At 44.9% G+C, this 20,527-nt stretch overlaps 3 protein-coding genes across 11 annotated transcripts in view; 1 reads left to right on the forward strand and 2 right to left on the reverse strand.

Annotated features, from left to right (window-relative positions):
• usp24 (ubiquitin specific peptidase 24) overlaps positions 1-10,689 on the forward strand; it is a 50,490-nt gene extending 39,801 nt beyond the window's left edge. For all 8 annotated transcript variants that reach the window (XM_079740115.1, XM_079740117.1, XM_079740116.1 and 5 more), the window contains 13 exons: positions 1,251-1,364; positions 2,315-2,522; positions 3,768-3,857; positions 4,133-4,235; positions 4,610-4,728; positions 5,428-5,541; positions 5,657-5,722; positions 5,927-5,993; positions 6,126-6,204; positions 7,364-7,439; positions 7,563-7,649; positions 7,793-7,903; positions 8,011-10,689. In XM_079740115.1, the coding sequence (XP_079596241.1) occupies positions 1,251-1,364; positions 2,315-2,522; positions 3,768-3,857; positions 4,133-4,235; positions 4,610-4,728; positions 5,428-5,541; positions 5,657-5,722; positions 5,927-5,993; positions 6,126-6,204; positions 7,364-7,439; positions 7,563-7,649; positions 7,793-7,903; positions 8,011-8,073 (1,297 nt within the window). In that variant the 3' untranslated portion in view covers positions 8,074-10,689. The remainder of the gene's footprint in view (positions 1-1,250; positions 1,365-2,314; positions 2,523-3,767; positions 3,858-4,132; positions 4,236-4,609; positions 4,729-5,427; positions 5,542-5,656; positions 5,723-5,926; positions 5,994-6,125; positions 6,205-7,363; positions 7,440-7,562; positions 7,650-7,792; positions 7,904-8,010) is intronic.
• A 511-nt stretch (positions 10,690-11,200) lies between these two features.
• On the reverse strand, positions 11,201-16,081 carry pcsk9 (proprotein convertase subtilisin/kexin type 9; the record flags this gene model as incomplete). The annotated part of the gene is given in 9 exon segments (XM_079740019.1): positions 11,201-11,341; positions 12,395-12,421; positions 12,423-12,563; positions 12,783-12,869; positions 13,146-13,162; positions 13,165-13,282; positions 13,578-13,711; positions 15,419-15,578; positions 16,046-16,081. Coding segments are annotated over 9 exon segments (861 nt in total).
• LOC307077693 (uncharacterized protein) lies at positions 15,944-18,282 on the reverse strand. Of its 2 annotated transcripts, none has more exons than XM_079739144.1 (3): positions 18,121-18,282; positions 17,562-17,734; positions 15,944-16,912 (listed from the first exon to the last, which is right to left on the reverse strand). In XM_079739144.1, the coding sequence occupies exons 2-3, from the start codon at positions 17,654-17,656 to the stop codon at positions 16,747-16,749; spliced, it is 261 nt and encodes an 86-aa protein (XP_079595270.1). In that variant the 5' UTR covers positions 17,657-17,734; positions 18,121-18,282; the 3' UTR covers positions 15,944-16,746. The 2 variants fall into 2 exon arrangements, with proteins under 2 accessions (XP_079595270.1, XP_079595269.1); XM_079739143.1 differs by having other exon boundaries at positions 17,562-17,889.
• Positions 18,283-20,527: the final 2,245 nt, after the last annotated feature.

A 20,527-nucleotide genomic window follows, 5' to 3' on the forward strand; every position in this document is an offset into this window, starting at 1 on the left:
TGTTGGCAAGCCAGAAGTAGAATAAATGGGATAAACAGTCTTATTAAAACATTTTTTGCAACCAACCGTACAACAAGACACTATTGCGGCTCTTGTCGATCTTGTCTCTTTCTGCATACGACATGTGGGTAGAGCGGGGAGTGACGTAGACTGATAATCCCTCTATAGAAAGTACACTGGTGTGAATTTGCGCTACAGTATGGATTTTGACGTTACCGTGAGACCGGTGTGACCGGTAGACTGCCACGTTTACATGGACACTTCTGATCCGATTACAAGTGGAAGAACAGCTCAATCAGAATAAAAAATGATCATATATACGGCTCAATGGGAATACAACTCTCTGATCGGAATAGAATTCCATGCGGAATAGAAGCGGTGGTGTAGTCCGCTATAATCGACACAAACCACAAGTTACCCGACTCCGTAAGTAGTCGGGTAACTTGTCAACCCCAGCGTGTCCGGTTTCTAAGCGATGTCAACGTCTTTGGCAGACTATTTCTCTGCTGATCAACACTACGAATGGTAATTGTAAAATGACACACCGTGTGAAGAAATTGTTTCGTTTTGGCAAGGAGCCGGTTAATAATGTATAGAATGTCGCTGGTCATTATCGAAAATAATACCCTTCAGGGCGAAGCAAGACACCTCCGCTTCGCATCGCGGTCCGGGGCTTATTTACCCGATAATGACCGGCGTTCTGTACTACAACATTATCCCTTACATATATCATATAAGTCCAGACCAACGGTTGTGCTTGAGAGACATACGAACGTAAGCTTACTACTTTTGTCAATGCCATAGGCCGATATACAGTACATTCGGATTGCATGATAGGAATAGATCTATTCCGATTAGAAATCGAATCGGATCAGAAGTGTCCCATGTAAATGCGGCTAGTGTTACGTGTAACGCATTACTACGCGGTACTTTTTCCATGTAAAACCTTTACAATGTAATAACAATATTTAACGAGGTAATTATAACTTAACTTCAATACTGGAAACAAAATCTCTCTCTCTGGCACTCTCTGTCTATGTCTACTTTGTAACATATTGACTACAAACTAGTGTAAACCCTGTAAAATTGACACTTCTGCACTACAAAGGAAGTGAAAGTCATAAGCCAATACAAATACGTTTGTATTGCTTTAGTATTCCCGTTTGGTTTGGTTTAAATGTCACGTCTCCATCCCTTATTTCGGAGTGTGTCTCTGTCTCTCCCTCTATGTCTATCTTGCTCGTAACCAGGGTGGACACCGAGGAGTGGATGACCACGGTGGAGGTGCTGCTGTCTAAGAGCAGCGTGGCGTGTGGCTGGATGGTGCAGTATCTGGTGGGACCAGAGGGCAGAGAGATCTCCAGGTGAATTCTGCCACCGGCCTTTCGTCCATGACACCAAATGACAAAGGAAAATAGTTTTGTTGGCTACAGTTGACCAGCTAAAGGGCTGGTCCGGTAGATGGCGTTCCTCAAGTTTTAAAAAAAATGACCCCACGCCAGGAACGTCCCGAGTATGGCTGTGTATTTAAGGAATAACTCATCCCAATAACGGCTTATGTAGTCTAAAAAGTGCTCTGTCATACTCTTATACCTCAAAAAGTGCAATGAACTAATAATTAAATCCCGGACTCACTATAGTTGACTCCTTTATAACAGAGAGCATTGTCCTATGGTCTCTGAGAGCCCTCTCCAAAGCGCAATAGTGCCAAGAGCCATCTAGAGCTCTCTAACATAAGCACCGCTGTCGATTAGGCTCTGAATGCTGATTGGCTGAAAGAACAGGCCTTTGTGTGTAGCTGAAACAAACTTCAAATCAAGTTTGTTGTGAAGAGTGGAGTGATTATATGTGGGGAAAGTGTGTTCCTTCAGGCTGTGGTTAAAAGGAGTTCTCGCTGCCTCTCAGAAGAACAAACATGCCCTCACAAATGACAAGGGTTTCTGGATAAAAACCCTTTTCAACAAGCTTCCAAAATGACTTCTGACACGAAGAAAACGATTGCAGAAAAGTTTCCATTCAAGTTGGTTAATGCCGTCTGTTTTTGGTTATAAAATAAAATTAAAATGTATTTGAAGTTGGTTTCAGCTACTTGATAAAATAGTTAATAAGTTGATAAGATAATAAGTTAAAAACATAAAAAGGGAAAACAATTGACTCCTAGTTCTGCATGATCGCCTCCCAAAGCGGCTTTGTCAAGACCCAATGTCCTGTTATCTGCCATCTCAACACACACCTGGTGCATGAAGACACATCCGTACGTACGTACTTACGTGAGCACTGACCCGTGCCCCTCTGTGTGCCTGCGGTGCTCTAGGGTGTGTCTGCTGGAGTGCAGCCTGCGTGAGGTCCGGGTGGTAGTGGCCTCTATCCTGGAGAAGACCCTGGAGAGCGCCCTGCACTTCAGGGAGCCGGGCCTGGACGGCCTGGTGGATGCACTGCTCTCCCTGCTGGACAAGGACGTCCCAGAGAACGTCAAGAACTGCGCCCAGTACTTCAGCCTCTTCAGCAACTTCGCACAGCGGGTAAAGGAAGAGTTAATCCAGTTGTTTAACTGATTAGTAACACTACATTAAGGAGAGGTTAGTTGGTAATAGGGATGGGGATCATTAATATTTATTTATATCGATACCATTTTCAATACTCCTTAACGATCCGAGTCTTTATCGATACCTTTCTATTAATTTGGTGGAAATACAACGCGTTTTTAGTGATGAGGAAAATATTTAGGAAATAAATAATTGTATTTTAAATTAAATATGTAATTCTTAATAAATACTGACATCAGTAGTTTCAATTATATATACTAAAATGGTTAGAGCACTATAGAACTGTATTAGTAATACAGAAACATGAGTAATGCAGTATTACTCATGTTTCTCACAAACTCAAAAACAAAAACTCAATTTACCGTTTCTCTATGTTACATTTGAACACATCAGGATAACCTTACAGTCGTTTTACTGAGCCAACCTCAGCACATCATCACGCAACACATCTGAAACTTTATTTACTTTTTAAGATAACTAGCTTGTATGCTGCCGATTACAACACCGATTTCAAAATTGGATTACTATTTTTAACTGACGGGACTAGCGACAATGTCTGGTGCGACAGGAAAGAGGAGGAGAAAGGAGGAGTCTTTTCAACTCGGAGACAGTCGAAGGTACTGCATTTGGCCTTTTTTTGATGCACAATGCTAATGTGCTTGGCCATTGACGTTGTGTTCCCCCTTTACAATAAATGATTTTCGCCAGTTCAGCCATCCTCGCGAGCAAAGTTAACTGCCAGACTTCACTTGTTTTACTTGTAATACCTGTTTGCTTACAATTCCATTGCAAAAACATTGGTGGACACGCTGCAGTGATTGGATTGATTTGATTTAAATGCCGTGACGCGACTCGAGGGACACAACATTACGTTACAGGACCTGCGGGACAAAGAAAATAATAAATGAACGATGGGACTCGATGGTGGTATCGATAAGCCCAAACATTAATGATTTTCAGGTTTTGAAGATCGTGGAACCTGATCCTTGATAGAACCGGGTTTCAATCCCCATCCCTAGTTGGTAATGCAGAGTTAATCAAGAGGTTTAGGAGATAAGTAGTTAACTACAGTGAGGACAGGTCAAGTTGTTTAGGTGATACTGTCAAAAAACACATTGAGGACAGGTTAAGATGGGGATGATTGAATAATATAAAGGTGTGTAATGCTGCTGGATTCTGAGCTTGTAGATCCTGATGGTGTTTTTTTCTTCTCTGTGTTAGGGCTCCACGTCATGCCAGTTGTTACTGAAACATGCAGCCTATCGCCGGATGCTTGTCTTCCTCCTCGGAGCCAACAGGCAGAACAACCAGGTAAGCTCCTCCGGTCTCTTCCACAAGACAAATGGCGCATTCCCTTGGCGGCTCCACTTTTTTTCGTAGTGTTGTACCATATAGTATTGTATTGTATTACTTTACCGTATAAGCCTTATCACCTTAACCAAGAAGGGCTGTACAAGTTCATCAAATACTAATGTATATTTGCAATAATTTGACGGTTTAACCATATCGACACAAAAACTGAAACCGAGAATATTTCATCTTCATTGCACTAAACCCATGAACCTCTGTCTCTGATAATGTTCCAGAACCGCCGCTGGAGTCCGGCGCAAGCCCGCGAGTTCCTCCACCTGCACATCACCCTGGCCCTCATCACCCTGAACTCTGACCTCACAGCCCAGAGGACCCATGGTCAGTCACACACACAGACACACCTTATATCCAGTGGCATTGCCATGTGTCACAATGAATTTGGATCTTAACACTTTGGATCTTATTCCAATTTCCATGTCAAATAGTGGGGAATCTAAGAAAGTAGTCATTGTCTACTGCTTAGAATATAGCAAAGAACTATGCCGGAAGATTGAGGGAAACTACGCTGTAGACATGTCACTTACTGAGGGAAATCAATGCTTTTTATGGCCTTCTCCCCCATACACAATGTTATCATGTTTTCTGTGTGAGTCACGTTTAATGATACATGGTCGTAATGGTGTTAAGCAGACTGTTATTTCCTGTGGTCAGAGATGTGTGTCCCACATGAGACGTCTGGTTGTGTTCCTCAGCCCCGGGAGCGTTCAGGCTGAGTGTGAGCAGTGTGCCCCCTGCCAGCGCTCTCATGCCGCTCCACGCCGACCTGCAGGCCTCTCTCTTCACCCCAGAGGGGCAACCATACCTCCTGGAGGTAACACACACACATACACTTACACACACACACACACACACACACACACACACACACACACACACACACACACACACACACACACACACACACACACACACACACACACATACACACATACATACACACACACACATATATACACACACACATATACACACACACACACACATATACACATATACACACACACATATACACACACACACACACACACACACATATACACACACACATATACACACACACGCATGCACACACAAATGCACACACACACACACACAAATGCACATGCACACACACAAATGCGCACATGCACACACAAGCACACACACGCACAAATGCACACACAAATACGCGCACAAATGCACATGCATGCACACACACACACACACAAATGCACATGCACACATACACACACAAATGCACACATACACACACAAATGCGCACACACACACACACACATACACATACATACACAAATTCACACACACACATGGAAACAGACACTAGCCAAGATTAACAGCATTATTGGGTAACTTTAAAAAAGCCTTAGCGGGCTTGACATGTGAAATGTTTTTACTTTCAACCTTTGTTGGATTATAAACTACCTTACCTAACACACTAGGCTCGGTCTATGAGTGAGGTTCCAACCCAGAAGCAGCCTCTTAGTGCTTGTGTGTACATGTGCGTTTTAGGTGATGTTTGCCATGCGGGAGCTGTCTGGACCACTGTCCCTCCTCATCGACATGATGGCCTACTGCTCCTACTGCAATGAGCCTTTCTCCTTCGGAGTCCTACAGCTACTCAAGGTAAGCATACAACAACATTAGGGTTCACTGTCTGTCAGACCATACCCACATGCAGTGTATGATGAAACTCTGTGACGGTCCTCATTTGTTCTGGCTCTTTGTGTGTGTGTGTTAGACCCAGTTAGAGACGGCTCCACCACATGAACTGAAGAATGTGTTCCTGATGCTCCAGGAGCTTTTGGTGAGCGATGATTACTGATCACACAGTATCATAACACCTGGATCTATTACTTTACCTTCTTTTGATTCGATTGAAAATATCAAAGTAGTAGTAATATGATTTATTTTGATTGATAATTTCATTCGAGCTTCACCTGTATGGACATTTTGTGCCCAGATTTGTGTGTCTCATATGCAGCAACTAATCCCCTCTCTACCTCGTCAGGTGGTTGAAGACCCTCTCCAGGCCCAGAGACTCAAGTATGCGTTTGAGTCAGAAAAGGGCTTGTTAGGTACGTCTGTGTTCCTTTTGGTTCCTCCGACGGAGCACTTCACTGATCTTTGTTAAATTGACCCTTGATTGTGTGTGTGTGTATGTGTGTGGTTGAGTTGCCCTGACTGACCGCTCTTCTGCCTTCTTCCAGCTCTGATGCACCAGAGCAACAATGTGGACAGCAGCCGCTGCTACCAGTGTGTCAAGTTCCTGATCACACTGGCCCAGAAGTAAGACGGGATTATTTATAGAGCCCTCTATCACAAGCACTGTCTCAAAGGGCTAGTGGTGGAGTCTAGAAGTCTGCTGATGCTCAACATGAAACTTAATGGATGGCTGGGAGTGCTCCAAAGATTCTGAGCAGCACTGGACCTCCTAGCTGATGTAAACCAAAATTTACATTTTTGTTCAAGTCTTGTTCACAGTTGCATTCAGCATGCCTTCTATAGTAGTTTTATCACATGAGATGAGTTAAAGTGCATTAGGGATTGCGGTAGTTTTATCACATGAGATGAGTTGTAGTGCATTAGGGTTCTACCAAAGTTACCTACCAAAGTTCTCACATGTAACCCCCCTCTTCCGAGACCTCCACTGGCTCCCTGTAATAGCTTGCATCAGATTCAAGATGATGGTACTGGCATACAAGGCAGTCGATGGAACTGCCCCTGCCTACCTCCAAGCATTAGTAAAGCCACACACTCCAGCTCGATCGAGCCTCCGCTCAACTACCTCAGCTGGACGTCTGGTACCGCCATCGCTAAAAGCCAGCAAAGGTCGATCAGCGAAGTCACAACTTTTCTCTGTTTTGGGACCTCAGTGGTGGAACGAGCTCCCTACCAATGTCAGGATTGCAGAGTCGCTCACCAGCTTCCGCAAAAGACTCAAAACTCACCTGTTCAGAGTTCACCTCGACTCTGCATAGAAACCAATGCACAGCCACCATTGAATGTTTTACGTCCTGGCACTTGTACATTGCACTTATTCAAGGTACTTAATTGTATAGCATCAACAGTAGCTGCTATCATTGCTTTACACGGGGAATGGGTTAGCCTAGCGATTGTAATACTTGCACTTGGTTCTATGAACATCTTTACTGTACCGACAGCGATATATTGTTTCACTTCTTATGACAAATGTACTTATTGTAACAAATGCACTTATTGTAAGTCGCTTTGGATAAAAGCGTCTGCTAAATGCCCTAAATGTAAATGTAAATTAGGGATCGGGTTAGTTTTAACAAAGGATATGAGTTGAAGTGCATTAGGGATCATGGTCGTTTTAACAAATTAGAGGAGTTGTAGCACATTAGAGATCGTGTTTTTTTTATCACAAGATGAGTTGTAGTGCATCAGGGATGTTCTCCTGACATGTATCACTTGTTGTCACCAGGTGCGTTCCAGCCAAAGATTACTTCAAGGATCTCTCTGGTCACTGGAGCTGGGCGGTCCAGTGGTTACAGAAGAAGGTCGGTCTTCAGTCCTCCACTGAAATCACGCTGCTGATAAAGGACAACTGGGAGCTCAGCCTGTGAATGTGATGACCATGTTTATGAAGGGGTGTGTGTGTGTGTGTGTGTGTGTCCTCCCAGATGTCCGAACATTACTGGACTCCTCAGAGCAACGTGTCCAACGAGACGTCCACCAACAAGACCTTCCAGCGCACTATCTCAGCACAGGTATGGACACACACTCACTTGCTCTTACACACACACACACACCGGTACACCTCAACACACACAATGCAACTTTTGTTAAAAATGTCTGATTATAGCGTGCATCTGAGAGTCACTGCTGTCTTGTCGGCCTGTCTTCTCCGTAGGACACATTGGCCTATGCAACAGCCCTGCTGAATGAGAAGGAGCAGTCTGGCAGCAGTAACGGCTCTGATGGGAGCCCAGCCAATGAGAACGCAGACCGCAGCCTCCGCCAGGTATCCTCCTACCCCAGTATGAGGTCACATGACCTCTTGTCATTCCGTCCTTTCAAGGCGTTGTTTGTCTCCTCACAGCTAACCTCCCCGTCATTGTTTTCTCCAAGGGTTCAGAATCTCCCATGATGCTCGGCGACTCGAAGAGCGATTTGGAGGACGTTGATCCCTGACCCCTTCCACAACCACAAGAATCCCTCCAATACAGAGGTGGTGAAAATGCTCCTGGCAGCCAATAGAAAGACTGCACTTCAACTCTGATTGGTCAGGACATTTTAGACCCAACACAAAACCAATCACTTTATTCTTCTGGTCGCTATGGCAACGGAGGGGCCATGAATAAACAATGAGGCCCTTCCTGCTAGACCACCCAGGGTGATAGTGGAGCTTAATAATCATTGAGGTTAGGAGCGCTTGATTACGGCTAAGTGAGAACCTTCCATGAACAATGGATGAAATCATCCTTTTATTCATTCACTCACTCAGAATGACTAAAGGTCCAGGACGGGGTTGGGTTGTGTTTTAACAATTGTTTTTGCTCCTGTTTGCCAATATATCAACAAAGACATATTCATATTGTAAAGATTTGTTCCATACATGTAATTTCAAAATGTAAGATAATATTTTAAGGTCTCTGTGTACTCACCCTCACAGTTGTGTTACTACAAGATGTGGCGTCGCCTCTCTCCGAGGTGTGTGTGTGTGTGTGTGTGTGTGTGTGTGTGTGTGTGTGTGTGTGTGTGTGTGTGTGTGTGTGTGTGTGTGTGTGTGTGTGTCTGTGTGTATGCGTCCATGCATTTACCTGTGTGTGTCTGTGTGTGTTTGCCTGCGTGTGTTGGCACATGAGACGCCCACACATTGAAAGGGCCGTGGTTGGGGTTTTTAAGTATGCACTTTATAAGCCTCACCCAGTCTAGTGTGGGACGTAGGGAAGCACTGACTGGGCTGTCCCACCACCACCTCAACGTTCTGCGTCTCCTCGTCAGATTCCAACTGTCCACTCCGAGTTTCTTTGTGCCACAGAGCGCATGGAAACCAGCTCGGTGTGTATGTAAACCCTCTGAGCCCAGCCAGCCTTTGAACGCATCCCTTACTACAGTAACCATGGACGTGGCATCGCCTCGTATATTCCCTTGGCGATGGAGAGCGGACTGGTGTATGAATCTTGGAGGATAGGTGAACGGTGTTTAAGATGCAAGCAGCTCTTCTGCTGGCTTTTATCTGTTTTTGTTTACCTATTTTTTTTTTTCTCAGTTTTGCTTTTTATGAGTATGCTCTGCCCGTTTCCTCTGGCCTGGATGTGTAGATCTGGGGCAGATAGTTGAGGGACCGCCTTATGCAAGTACCGCTGTTCTGCACCTCACAGCGAACAGCAGGGGTCATCCGTGCCAAAGGAAGGGGAACTCAGGAGTACATTTTATTTTTGGTGCCAATATTGTATACACACAGACACACGCACACCAACAATTGCAGAATATACGCACATGCTCACTCACCAAAATACAGATCCAAACAGTTTTCCATCATGTGCATTATTATCATGTTTTGTTTGCCAAGAGTTTCTCTTTTCACGTCTAGCCTTCACCTTCTTTTCTGCCTTCCCGAAACACTTTCCTATCTCCCACATCCAGTCAATTGTAGTCCCTCGCCTTCCCCATGCTCGATCTCTCTTTCACCAATCACATCGGGAGACTTGAAGTGCCTTAACCTCCCGATGTGTCACCCTACCCCTTTGTCCTGTGTTCCCCACTGTTAAGCCAGCGTTCCCGTCTGGAGAGCCACGCCCTGTTTCCCCCACGAGAGGCTGATCAGTTCCTTTTATATGCAATGCTGAACGTGGCTTTCTTCCTTGTAGTGTTGAGGGGATTTTGAGCACTGTGGGTGGGGGTGCCTCTGTGTTGTGTGCCATGGTTTTTAGGAATGTAGTTACCTGGGTAACTAGGTTGCGGAAGTGTTGAAGCCCAATACAACAGGGTTAAGCTGGTGTGTGTGTTTGAGATCAAATGCTGCTTCTAGTCACTTATTGTAGTTCAAAGTGTAGACTGCACATTAGACAACCGATGAAATGATAGTCTACTCCAGCAGAAACCTTCATCAAGACTGTAAGGTCCCAAGACGTTACAGTCCAGCTTCACGCAGAGCCCTTTGTGTTGTTCTCTTACCGTCGGGAGATGATCACTGCAGTCACCGTTTTTTAAACCAGGCTTTAAAACGTTCACGTTTACAGTGTGTGTGTTTGTCTGAATCTCTTCAGCAATCATTTCTTGGCATTTCCTTTTGTTTTCAATTGACTACCTGGCTTTAGTCCACATGGCGTTTCATGTTGAACTGGACAGCACCCCAAGCCCCGCCCCTCTGCCCTAACAGATGGGGATGTGAACCCATCTGAGCTTGTGTGAGCCCGGCACACGGCTGCATGTGTGGCTGACGGCAGCAGCGGAGGCTTGTGTATTATGTGTAAATGTTTCCATGGAAGACAAACCCATCTCTTTACCTTTGCATCTGTGAATCGCTCATCCACACTCGTTATCACAATCACCCCCACCACCACCACAACTCCCTCATACTCAGCCCGGCCACAGGGACGCTTTCAGTGGTCCCCTCTGAGCACCTGAGACCTTTTCTTTTTCTTTTTTTTTAGAGACTTTGAATTGCTCTTTTTCTTTTTAGCCATGGGATGTGGGAAGGGGGGGGGTGGGGGATGATCTTTACGGGTTTTTACTATCATTCAACTTTGAACACTAACTTCTGAAGGACAAAAGTCTGCCACGAGGGGATTCTGTAATGCATGTTAAAAAAAACTTTTAATTTGTACATCAGTTTGATTATGGGGATAGATTTGATATAAAATAAACTGGAATGCACAACGTTTTGTAATGTCTTTTTTTTCCCCCATGTTTCATTATTTTCATTATTTCACAACATCAGAACCTTCAAATATTCATCTGAGTTGTTTCACCTTTTGTAATGAGACACTGGAGCAATTGGAAATTACTTTGAAAAATGTTGAATTATTCTTTCTTTATAATACCAAATCATTGTTTTTCCATCAGAGCCATTTTGTGTACAAATCACCTTGGTCGCAATCAACCATTTAATGCTAAAATTGTTCCTTTTTAGAAAGCCATATGGCTTAATTTTTTCTGCATATACTAAGTATTGTGAAGTAAAACAACGCTTTAGTTTCAGGGATTATGGAGGGATAAGTCTCACAATGGGGACTAAATATGTAAATGTCTCATCACCCCGTCACACAAAAGTTGGTCTCTGTAAAGGCGACAGCTAGCCGTGTTGCAGTGGTCAATCAGTGGAGAGGTGATGCGGGCTCTGCATATTTTCTGACAAGACAGCAGGACAAGCAACCAGCCCCCATAGTGCGGAGCCTAACGAGACGGCACTGCAGTCGGTCAGAGTGCAGCTGGATGGACAGGTCACCTGCACCTGAGAGAGGAGTCAAAAGTGCTATCAGAGATAATCGAGGGTGAGGATCTCATTCTAAGCCAGGGTGAGACCACAAATATGGAGTATATATCAAATGATCTGTAACAGACAAACAGGCTTTAATGGTGGCAATACATTTTTCAGCTTCCATACGTTTTTGCGGGACCCAATCACCAAGCTGGCTTCTCCCCCTGAAGCGCTATTGGCTGGTTTAACACAATGGCAGGGAAACGACGGCAAGCAGCCAATTGCGTACAGAATCAGTTGAACTCAAGCCATGGACATATAGAATGGACAGCGGATTCCAAAATGGCGCCCATTCATTCCTATGAAAACTGCTCAATGTCGCAAGGCAACATCAAGGAGAGATTTGCTTCCGCATCATGGGAGCCTAGCCACGCCCTAGTTCATGACGTACCGGATGCAGAAATATTCATTGTTTTCTAGCATTGTTAGCATTGTAGCATCATAAGCGAGAGGCCTGAGTGATCGCAGTCACATTGTTTACCGACCATGGAAGTATACGTTTACTTCATAAATATGAAAGATTGGTCCATATAACACCAACAACATAGTAAATGTATGTAGGCCTTGAAAAAAAATACAGTTCAATGTTATTGCATAAGAAACAGATTCCTTCCAACTATTTATAAAAAATGCAATCAATCCTTTATATACAAATAAATGATTACATATCGATCAGCAACGAGGTTGGAGTAGCCTACCTACATAAATATTTGTAATACACCAACATTGTTAACTGTCTCACAGCTAAACAAGCAAATTAAATACTAACGCAACTGAAATGTTTATTAGGCTATTAACAAGGACGTGTTCGGACTCGAGGCCAGAATCGCTGCAGCCAGACCTAGAATATAAGCACACTCCTGGTCATAGTAGAAATAATCAACTATTCCAATAGTAATAATTGTGTGTGTGTGTTTGTAAAGTGCGTACCAGGTGTGTGTGTGTGTGTGTGTGTTAATTGTCCCAGTAAGGTTTGTATTTGTGTACCAGGAGTATGTTTGTGTTGTTCTGTATTTGTGTGTGTGCCTGGGCCGTCCCGCTGCGTGAGGTGAAGCGCAGGGGGTGTACAGTCACTGCTGCCGCTAACGATGTCATCGCCCGACGCAAACAGATCCACACAGCGGCCGAAGTTGGTCCTGCCTGCTCCTAATGCCATTGGCTGATCCTCTGAGGTTACCGCCCCTATTGTTATCACCTGCAGATACAAAATAATAATGCTGAGTCAAAGATAATATTTAAATTAATTGAAGAATAAGGAGAGCACGGTTGTGGATTTCCCACGTCAATTTTCATTCATGCGTATTTGTTAGCCTGTGTGTGTGTGCGTGTGTGTTAGCCTGTGCGTGTGTGTCATGCCAGGTGTGTGTGTTTGTGTTTGAGTGTGAGTGTTAGCCTGTGTGTCTATTGAACTCAACTCAGACTCTGCAGCGGGTGAGTAGTGGCAGGCATCGTCACGGAGGTTCCCTGTCGCTGCTACGACCAAGGCGCCACTAGTCGCCAGCTCCCGTCATGCCGTGTTCAGCGTGCAGCTGAAGCCACAAATGAACGGCATCAGTACCACCATCCAGGCCCCGTGGCAGGGCCAATAGGATTGCTTGGATGTACTCGATGGCTGGGAGGGAGGGAGGAAAGCCGCCAGGTTTAGAGAGGTGAGGTTGTGAGGTGCCTCACAGGTGAGGGCTGAACGTGCGTTTGCATGGGTGGGTGGGTGCGTGCGTGCGTGGGTGTGTGGGTGCGTGTGTGTGTGTGTGTGTGTCTGTTTTTGACTGCTACTTGCTGGGGCTCCTGACACAATCCCTTTCCCTGGCAGTTGAGTACACGCACCAGGTGGATGGCGGCACCGGGGGCCACCCAAGCGTCCAGTCCGCTGGCCGTGGCCACCGTGTGCGTCTCGTTACTGTCACACTGGCTGGTCTACAGGAAATTAAATTTCAAAGAGGTTTCCCTGACAAACTAGATAGCCGATGTTCAGTCAGGAACGAATGACGGAGTGATTTTGATGTTTAATATTAAGCCATTTGGCATGCACTTCATCTGAAGCGATTGACAGTGAATTTAGATGCATGTCATTAACCTTTCGGCTTGGAGTCAAACACCCCAGCCACTACTACACCATCCTCCCCTTATAACACTATCCTTTCCCCTCCTCTGTGTCTTTCTCTGGACCTCTGTCAGAGAGGAGAGCGAGAGAGTTATAATCCTCTCTGACCTGTATGTGAACTCTGAGTCCGTCCTCCTCAGGGACGCTGTTAAAGTCTGTGAAGAGCATACGGCCTTGCAGCTCCCGGTGAAACGTCTGAACACTCCCATCCAAAAGGAACACCTCCGCCTTGCCTCCGTCATCTGGACAGGACACAGGTGGAACACTCTCATAGAAACCAACTCTTTGACAGATGATAAATATCTAACCAATAACCAGCCCCATCCTGCTACATGGTTGAGTCTCGTTTATTTAGTTGATATAACCGTTTAAAAAAAAATTGAAAAAACGTTTGATTTCTATTGGCTTACTTGAAAAACCCAATACCTTGGTGAGACTGGAACATGGATCAGTTGGTCTGTGGAGGATATATTGTGTACCTGCTTCATGAAAGAAACAGAATTGAGTGGTAATCCCAAGTAGACAGTTGCTTTAGGAGAAGACGCAACACATCAGTTTATACTTTAAGTAGGGCCTAGTTTTAAGGCACGTCTTATTTTTAAGTATACTTATAAATATATCCTTCTTCATGACTTCCGGTGAATTCAGAAATATGTCATTTAGGAGCAGGAAGTGGGATGAGGCATCATTCTCAGGGAATCCTTATCAGGGGACTGGGGAGTACCCCTATTCAAGTGGGTTTAAATTATTTGTTTAATATTACATGTGTATTGCATTTGCATGTACATGTGTCCCACTGGAAAATGGCCAACCTTAATTAACTGTTCTAAAGGTAAATAATGTAGGCCAAATTAACAACGACAGATATAATTTTATCAGGAAATATTGATTAGTGTAGGGGTTTAGCCCTAACGCTTTCCAGACTGATTCCCAAATAGGCTAAGGGTTTCCAAGTGTAACCAAATTACAGGCCGATTGAAATATATTTTCCTAGAATTGTCCAAGAATCCCATTTCTTGTTAACAGTGCCCCCTCCTGGGACAGATTTGCACACACAGTGGTACACGCGTTAACTCATTTAGGGTGTAGTCATCATATTAAACCCTAAATTATTATATAGGAACAAAGCATTAATGAAATTTCCATGATACAAGCTCTTAGTAAATGGCAGATAGACAACGTACATTTATAGAGATCATTATATTCTTAATATTTTTGAATAATGATTTTTCTTAATTGATTCTTAAACAGCAACTTTTGAGAAGAGTGAGATGAATACCCATGGGCTCAGATCAGGCTCAGTACTGGACAGCTGTGATCTGGGGCGCCTCTGGGGCCATACCGTCACTTCCCCTCTCATGGTTGCCCATGGCAACCATGCTGCAGCTCATCATTATCATCATTACTGGATTAATGGAAAGAGACAAAGACACCCTAATGATCTAAACATGCTCATAAATCTATTTGTGGCCACTCTATTAGCATATATAAGGAAACATGGCTGTAATTTATCCATCAGTCTATATAAGTGAGTTGTCCCCAAGCCTTTAGATCAAAGGCCTGACTGACCATGACTATTCATCGAAAACTGTATTCTTTTTCTTTTATATATAGTATTACAGGTGAAGTTATGCCGTTCTTTCTCCTAACGCAGATCATCTCAGACAAAAAGTTACCACCCTAAAGCAAGCCCAGGTTGGCTTATTAGTTTATTTGTGTGTGTGTGTTTGTGTGTGTGTGTGTGTGTGTGTGTGCAGTCCTCAAGCCCCTTTTCTTCACGAGAAACCAACGTGACCTGACAAACAACCCACAACACAACACGCTGGATTGATATCATCCTCTCTTCCATCGCACACTTATACATTATTTTTCCACCAGCACACACATACACTAATCCAAAGACCCATACACACCTTATCTCCCACATACACTTTCCCACACGGACCCACACTCAGCACAGGTGCCCATACACACCGTGAGGTCCCCCAGTGTGAACAGCGCTCCTCGGTCATGCTGAAGGGTCCCAGGGACGCCACACACAGCCCCGCCGCCATCAGCCAGTAGCCAGTAGCTGGCCTGCTCCACCACGGTCCCAATCCACCGCTGAGTCTTTCAAACACATGTGTCCAACACAAACTGCAGACTGTCTTCATCTTTCTTCGTCCTGGTTTTTCAAGGTGAAGTTGTATGTGTGTGTTTTTGTGTGTTTGTGTGTGTGTGTGTGTGTGTGTGTGTGTGATTAAGAACTTGTTCTGTGCTTTTTAAGAGGGTCTTTGCCTCCAGCTCATTGGCAAAATAGGTAACATTTTGCCTATTTTGTCATTACACCACCAGCCCTTTCTACACTTAACCTGTTCCATTACTTTCATTGTTTCCATAGTGACCAGGTGTTCTGTATTCAACACTGTCATTTGTCTGTTTAGACATAAATAATTACTTCAGTAAATATTTGCCATATTTATTTTTCTTTATAGGTCTCCACCAGTATTTTATTTCACACAAACAAGCCATTACTTCTCCTTCACACGCACCACCCACAGAGAATCGTGGAAGACTGGTCGTTAACTCAAACTTACAGAAACATCTCCACACAGTCCGGCCCTGGCCGTCATTCTTTCAAAAGAAATTAAGAAGAGTGAGTACAAACCTCGGCACAACAACACTGCTGCCAAAAAGGCACTTTGCTTTGGGATAAACCAGTAATAAAATGCTTTGTAAGCTCGTGCACGCAGCTAGACCAATCCATACGGCTGGGATGGAAGACAGATGTTCCAGAAGGGTGGGGTGGGGTGGGGGGGGGGGGGGGGGGGGGGTGTTCATAGCGCAGCCTCCAGTGGGGCCTATAAAGTACCTGTTTACTGGGCTTACGGCCAACTGCACTGTCATATATGGTCAACAACGGTTAAAAAGTTACATAAGGCTGGTCTCCCGGGTGGGATGGGGTGAGGTTAGAGCAACACAGGAAATGGTAAACATTAAATTTCCCTCCCACGTTTCATCCATCTAGGACTCGTGTCATCACAGTCCTATTTTTTGTTCAGCCCAGATTGTCCCCTTGGCTTGCAGGCCCCGACTTCTGTCCTCATTTGGTGTTCAAGATGGTGGTTCCCAGGAAGGCACAAAGAGTGAACTTTTTTTGCTGGTGAAATGCAGCTGACGACGTTTCGTAGTCTCAGGCTGGGTTCATGACTCATGGATTCCTGTCCCTGTGGTCTTCTTCTTCCTCTGGGAGAAACGGAGGGAAGGGGGTGAGGGAGGGATAGGGGAGTGTCACAGGTCATATCTGCTGCGAGGCGTGCTCCTGGCACTTCATCACCGTGTCATAGGAGGGCGGGGGCTCCAGATCCCAGGGGGGCGGGGTGGAGGGCAGGGAGGGCTCGGCTGGCTCAGCCTGCCCGGCCACGGAGTCCGTGGACATCTCCCTGCGGATGCGGTCCAGCCTCCTGAGAAGAACAAAGTCCACCATGTGATGGTAGTTCTTTTGAGGGCGACTCATTTTGTGAACAGCGGTTGCTTCCTGTTCCTCTTGCCGTCCATAAAACTCAAGCACCAGCAGCACTCAGTGTGTTTGTGAGAACTTGTGAGTTTTAATCTCCCCCTGACTCTGAGATTAAAACACGACACAACACAAAACATGCCTGCAATGTGTTAAGCACTAGCTAGCACTAACCACGTACGAGACGAGTGGCCACTGGCCAGAGAGCCATCTCCTTGCTGTTACTGGAAGTATAAAAATGCTGGAAAGCGTGCACCTGGCTTTTCTCTGACACCATGGGAGAGATTGAGCAGAGCAAGTCTTGTACACATTCATGGGCCATCATAGGCAAGCTTTCCCTGCGACCAACTTTAATTTTCAGAACATCTTAATTTTTCTCTGTGTCACAAATTCAGCACAGATTGTTAATTTAGATTCGGCTTCAAACTATTATTGTGTGTGTGTGTGTGTGTGCGTGTGCGTGTGCGTGTTTTAGATATAGAGAGTGAGAGAGAAAGGCACGTCATGTGTTAAAGATCTAACAGCGTATGGTGGCTATCAGTGACTCAAACGCTACGAATATAAAGTTGCCCTGTGTGTGAAGCACGTGCGCCTACCTTTGTATTGCAAGCGCCTGGTGGGGGCTGAAGCGGGTGCCCGTGCGGGGGTGCAGGAGGAAGTGTCCTGGCACCGCCACCTGCAGGTTCTTCATGGCAGCGCAGAGACCAGTGACCACCAGCCCCGCACCCCCGAGCCCCAGAATCAGTCCGAGTTGAAATAGCGGGATACCCTGGGGAACGGCGCCCGTGCAGAGTGCCATGACCACCCCGGCGGTCATCAGCACCACGCCCAGACACAGCAATATGCTCTGGGGAAAGGGCATGTCTGTAGTGTCCCCCCACCACCTAACCGCTGCTACATTGTACGACCCCCATCACAGAGAGCCTGTAATCGAGTAACGGACACGGAGAGATTATTTCAGACCGGTCAAACAAGGGTAATTTAAGCAAACCTGGATGCGATGAAAAACGTTTAATAGCTTGCTTTTTACGCGACTACAGTGCAAGACGAAACTCCGAAGATACAGGAGTGAGCACTCCGGGAGAATGGCTAACTACGTGCAAGTAATGTTTAGGTGTCCAAATTTTGTTGATTGTCCTTATCGATTCACTTTACCTTTACAGAAGACAGGAAAGGCGACGGGGATTATCATAGGTCTCAGGTTACACAATAACATGTGTAATGAACCGTCCTTCTTCCAGTCTCATCATATCCCCAGCAGTGACCGATGCCCACCAGGGCTCTGGGAGAGTCGCTGTTGACGATATGGCGCGTGTCCCACTGTCTACAACTGCAAGAAGACCGCGCCCCCGCTAGCTGGATTTGTAGCTTGTGTGTGTGTGTGTGTGTGTGTGTGTGTGTGTGTGTGTGTGTGTGTGTGTGTGTGTGTGTGTGTGTGTGTGTGTGTGTGTGTGTGTGTGTGTGTGCGTGTGCGTGTCTGTGGTTGTGCTCGTGTGCGCACGCGCGCGTGCCAATAGAGGAAGCGAGAGAGGTTCGCTCTTTGGGCTGGGCGGGCTGCGCGCGGGTTTCCGTCACCAGAATCCTGAACTTCTTATAGGAATGCTTTCCCTAAAATGCAACGAGAACTATCTACTACTACGATGTTTTTTTACGCGTCACACCAATAATGACAAAAGATAATGATGAAACGGCTCCGAATATCCAAACGGAAGGCAACAATCACTATCGATCTTTTTTGTAACTGTTGTTGGTTACCAAGTTCTGAATTTGTTCGGACGTTTTTTGCAGCCTTGTGGTTAGAAATTAGCCTGTTATTAACAAAAAAATGGAACCTAGTCCGAGTTCAACAACACCATTACGTTCGCCTTTCTTGTAACGCACGTTATTTGTAGGGACTTTGTGTTATACATTTATGTTTCTAAATCAAAATTTCTGACCTTCCTATAAAGGAATGTAGTAACTCATGTTATCCACGCGATGGGTGTGGCTTCAGGGTTTGAGGTTCGCCTTAACAAGCTTCTGTTGACTGACGGAACTCCATCCCTCAGTTCCGTTGACATCCATCTGCCCTTGCTGGACAACCTATTATTAAAGGTAGAGTAGACAATTTGAGAAACAAACCAACGTAAGCTGGATATTGGATTTATCCAACCGAAAAAGACCAAACCTCCTTTCCTTTCAGGACTCCCTGCAAAGCCACTGCCCCAATAACTCATGAAATAAATCTTTAACTTTAACAATAGGTCTGCCTAGCCTTGTTGAAGACTAGCCTGGGAACCAGACGAATCTCGTGAGCTCATGTTTCACTTGCTCTGCAGATAAGGTCTGGCTCCCCTCCCGTACAAATAGATTTACCCGGTATGAATTAGACCGGCCAATCACAACCGTTTATCTAATATGAGGCGGATATATACGATAACGTGCAGAGGAGTGCTGTAGAGGCATTTTTAACAGCAAAGAATCTGATCGTGTCTGCTGCAAGCATGTTGTCTGATTAAGAGATGTTGTCGCTGAGTGCTGCTTAACCTGTCTCGTTTCTATGGTTGGTTGTTGGCCTATCCAATTGCGCCCAGAGGCATTTGTTCTGTGCCCGTTGTCGACGCCCCATGGAAATCGAAAATGAACGGAGAGGTTCCAGACTTATGACTTGCAATTCGTCTGGCGATGCCCGGCTAATGGAAAACACTGTTCATGCACAATAAGTGAACGGGCAGTTTGCGAGTAGACGGGTAGGTATGGTAGACAGATAGATAGACGGATTACAGGCCTGCGACAGCTAAGAGATACCGTAATTTTGTAATTCTTTAGTCAGAGCACTTGATTTATTGATTGCTCTCGGAGTGTAAAGAGAATTTCAACAAATATGACAAAAAGTGCTTCTAAAATAAATTGCCTCCCCTAGCTTTAAACTAACAACAACAATATCTATGCAGAATAAATCTTCTATTGAACATACTATACATGTTTTTGTAGTTATTATTCTTATTTTATTCCATTTTCTATCAGCTTTACTTTCTGACCTTCTTAATAAAGTAGTTATTTTATCTTCATTACTAACCACCTCCAGGCCTATCTGTATTCATATCCTTCACTTTTGTAGGTTACAGCAATGTGTAATGGGTGCTTTGGCAGTTGAGAAAGCCCACTCATTGAAATACTAACTTGTTAAGATTTGTCTATTGTTAGATCTGCCTCCTGAGGGGGGGTGGCTATGTCTTTGGGTGTCATCTATGGGCCTGCCCTGGTCTGTCCTTGCGATCTCAAAATAATGACATAGGATACGAGATAATGGCCAATGACAACAGACAAACAGTAGGAGAAACCAGACAAAGGGTAGGAAGAGACCCCCTCCAACAATATTTCAGGAAATGACAAACAACTCTGTGGCCTTCATGTGAGTTTCTAGACCAAGCTCTAAAAAATATTGTAAAGTGTTATTATTATAAGTTATTATTATAGCAACCATAATAATAAATAATTTAAAAAATGTAATCTGCATGGGTGAGGACATGCATAAAGACACTATATGTGTGAGGACAGGCTTACATGAACTACGCCGGTG

Source organism: Pollachius pollachius (genome assembly GCF_949987615.1).
Source record: "Pollachius pollachius genome assembly, chromosome: 7".
In the NCBI taxonomy this organism is placed as follows: domain Eukaryota; kingdom Metazoa; phylum Chordata; class Actinopteri; order Gadiformes; family Gadidae; genus Pollachius; species Pollachius pollachius.

Excerpts from the sequence above, each read along its gene's own strand:
- LOC307077693 (XM_079739143.1), bottom strand. The coding sequence starts at position 17,827 with ATGCCCTTTCCCCAGAGCATATTGCTGTGTCTGGGCGTGGTGCTGATG. Across the intron at positions 16,913-17,561 it reads CAGGCGCTTGCAATACAAAG|GAGGCTGGACCGCATCCGCA; the intron begins GTAGGCGCACGT and ends TGTTCTTCTCAG.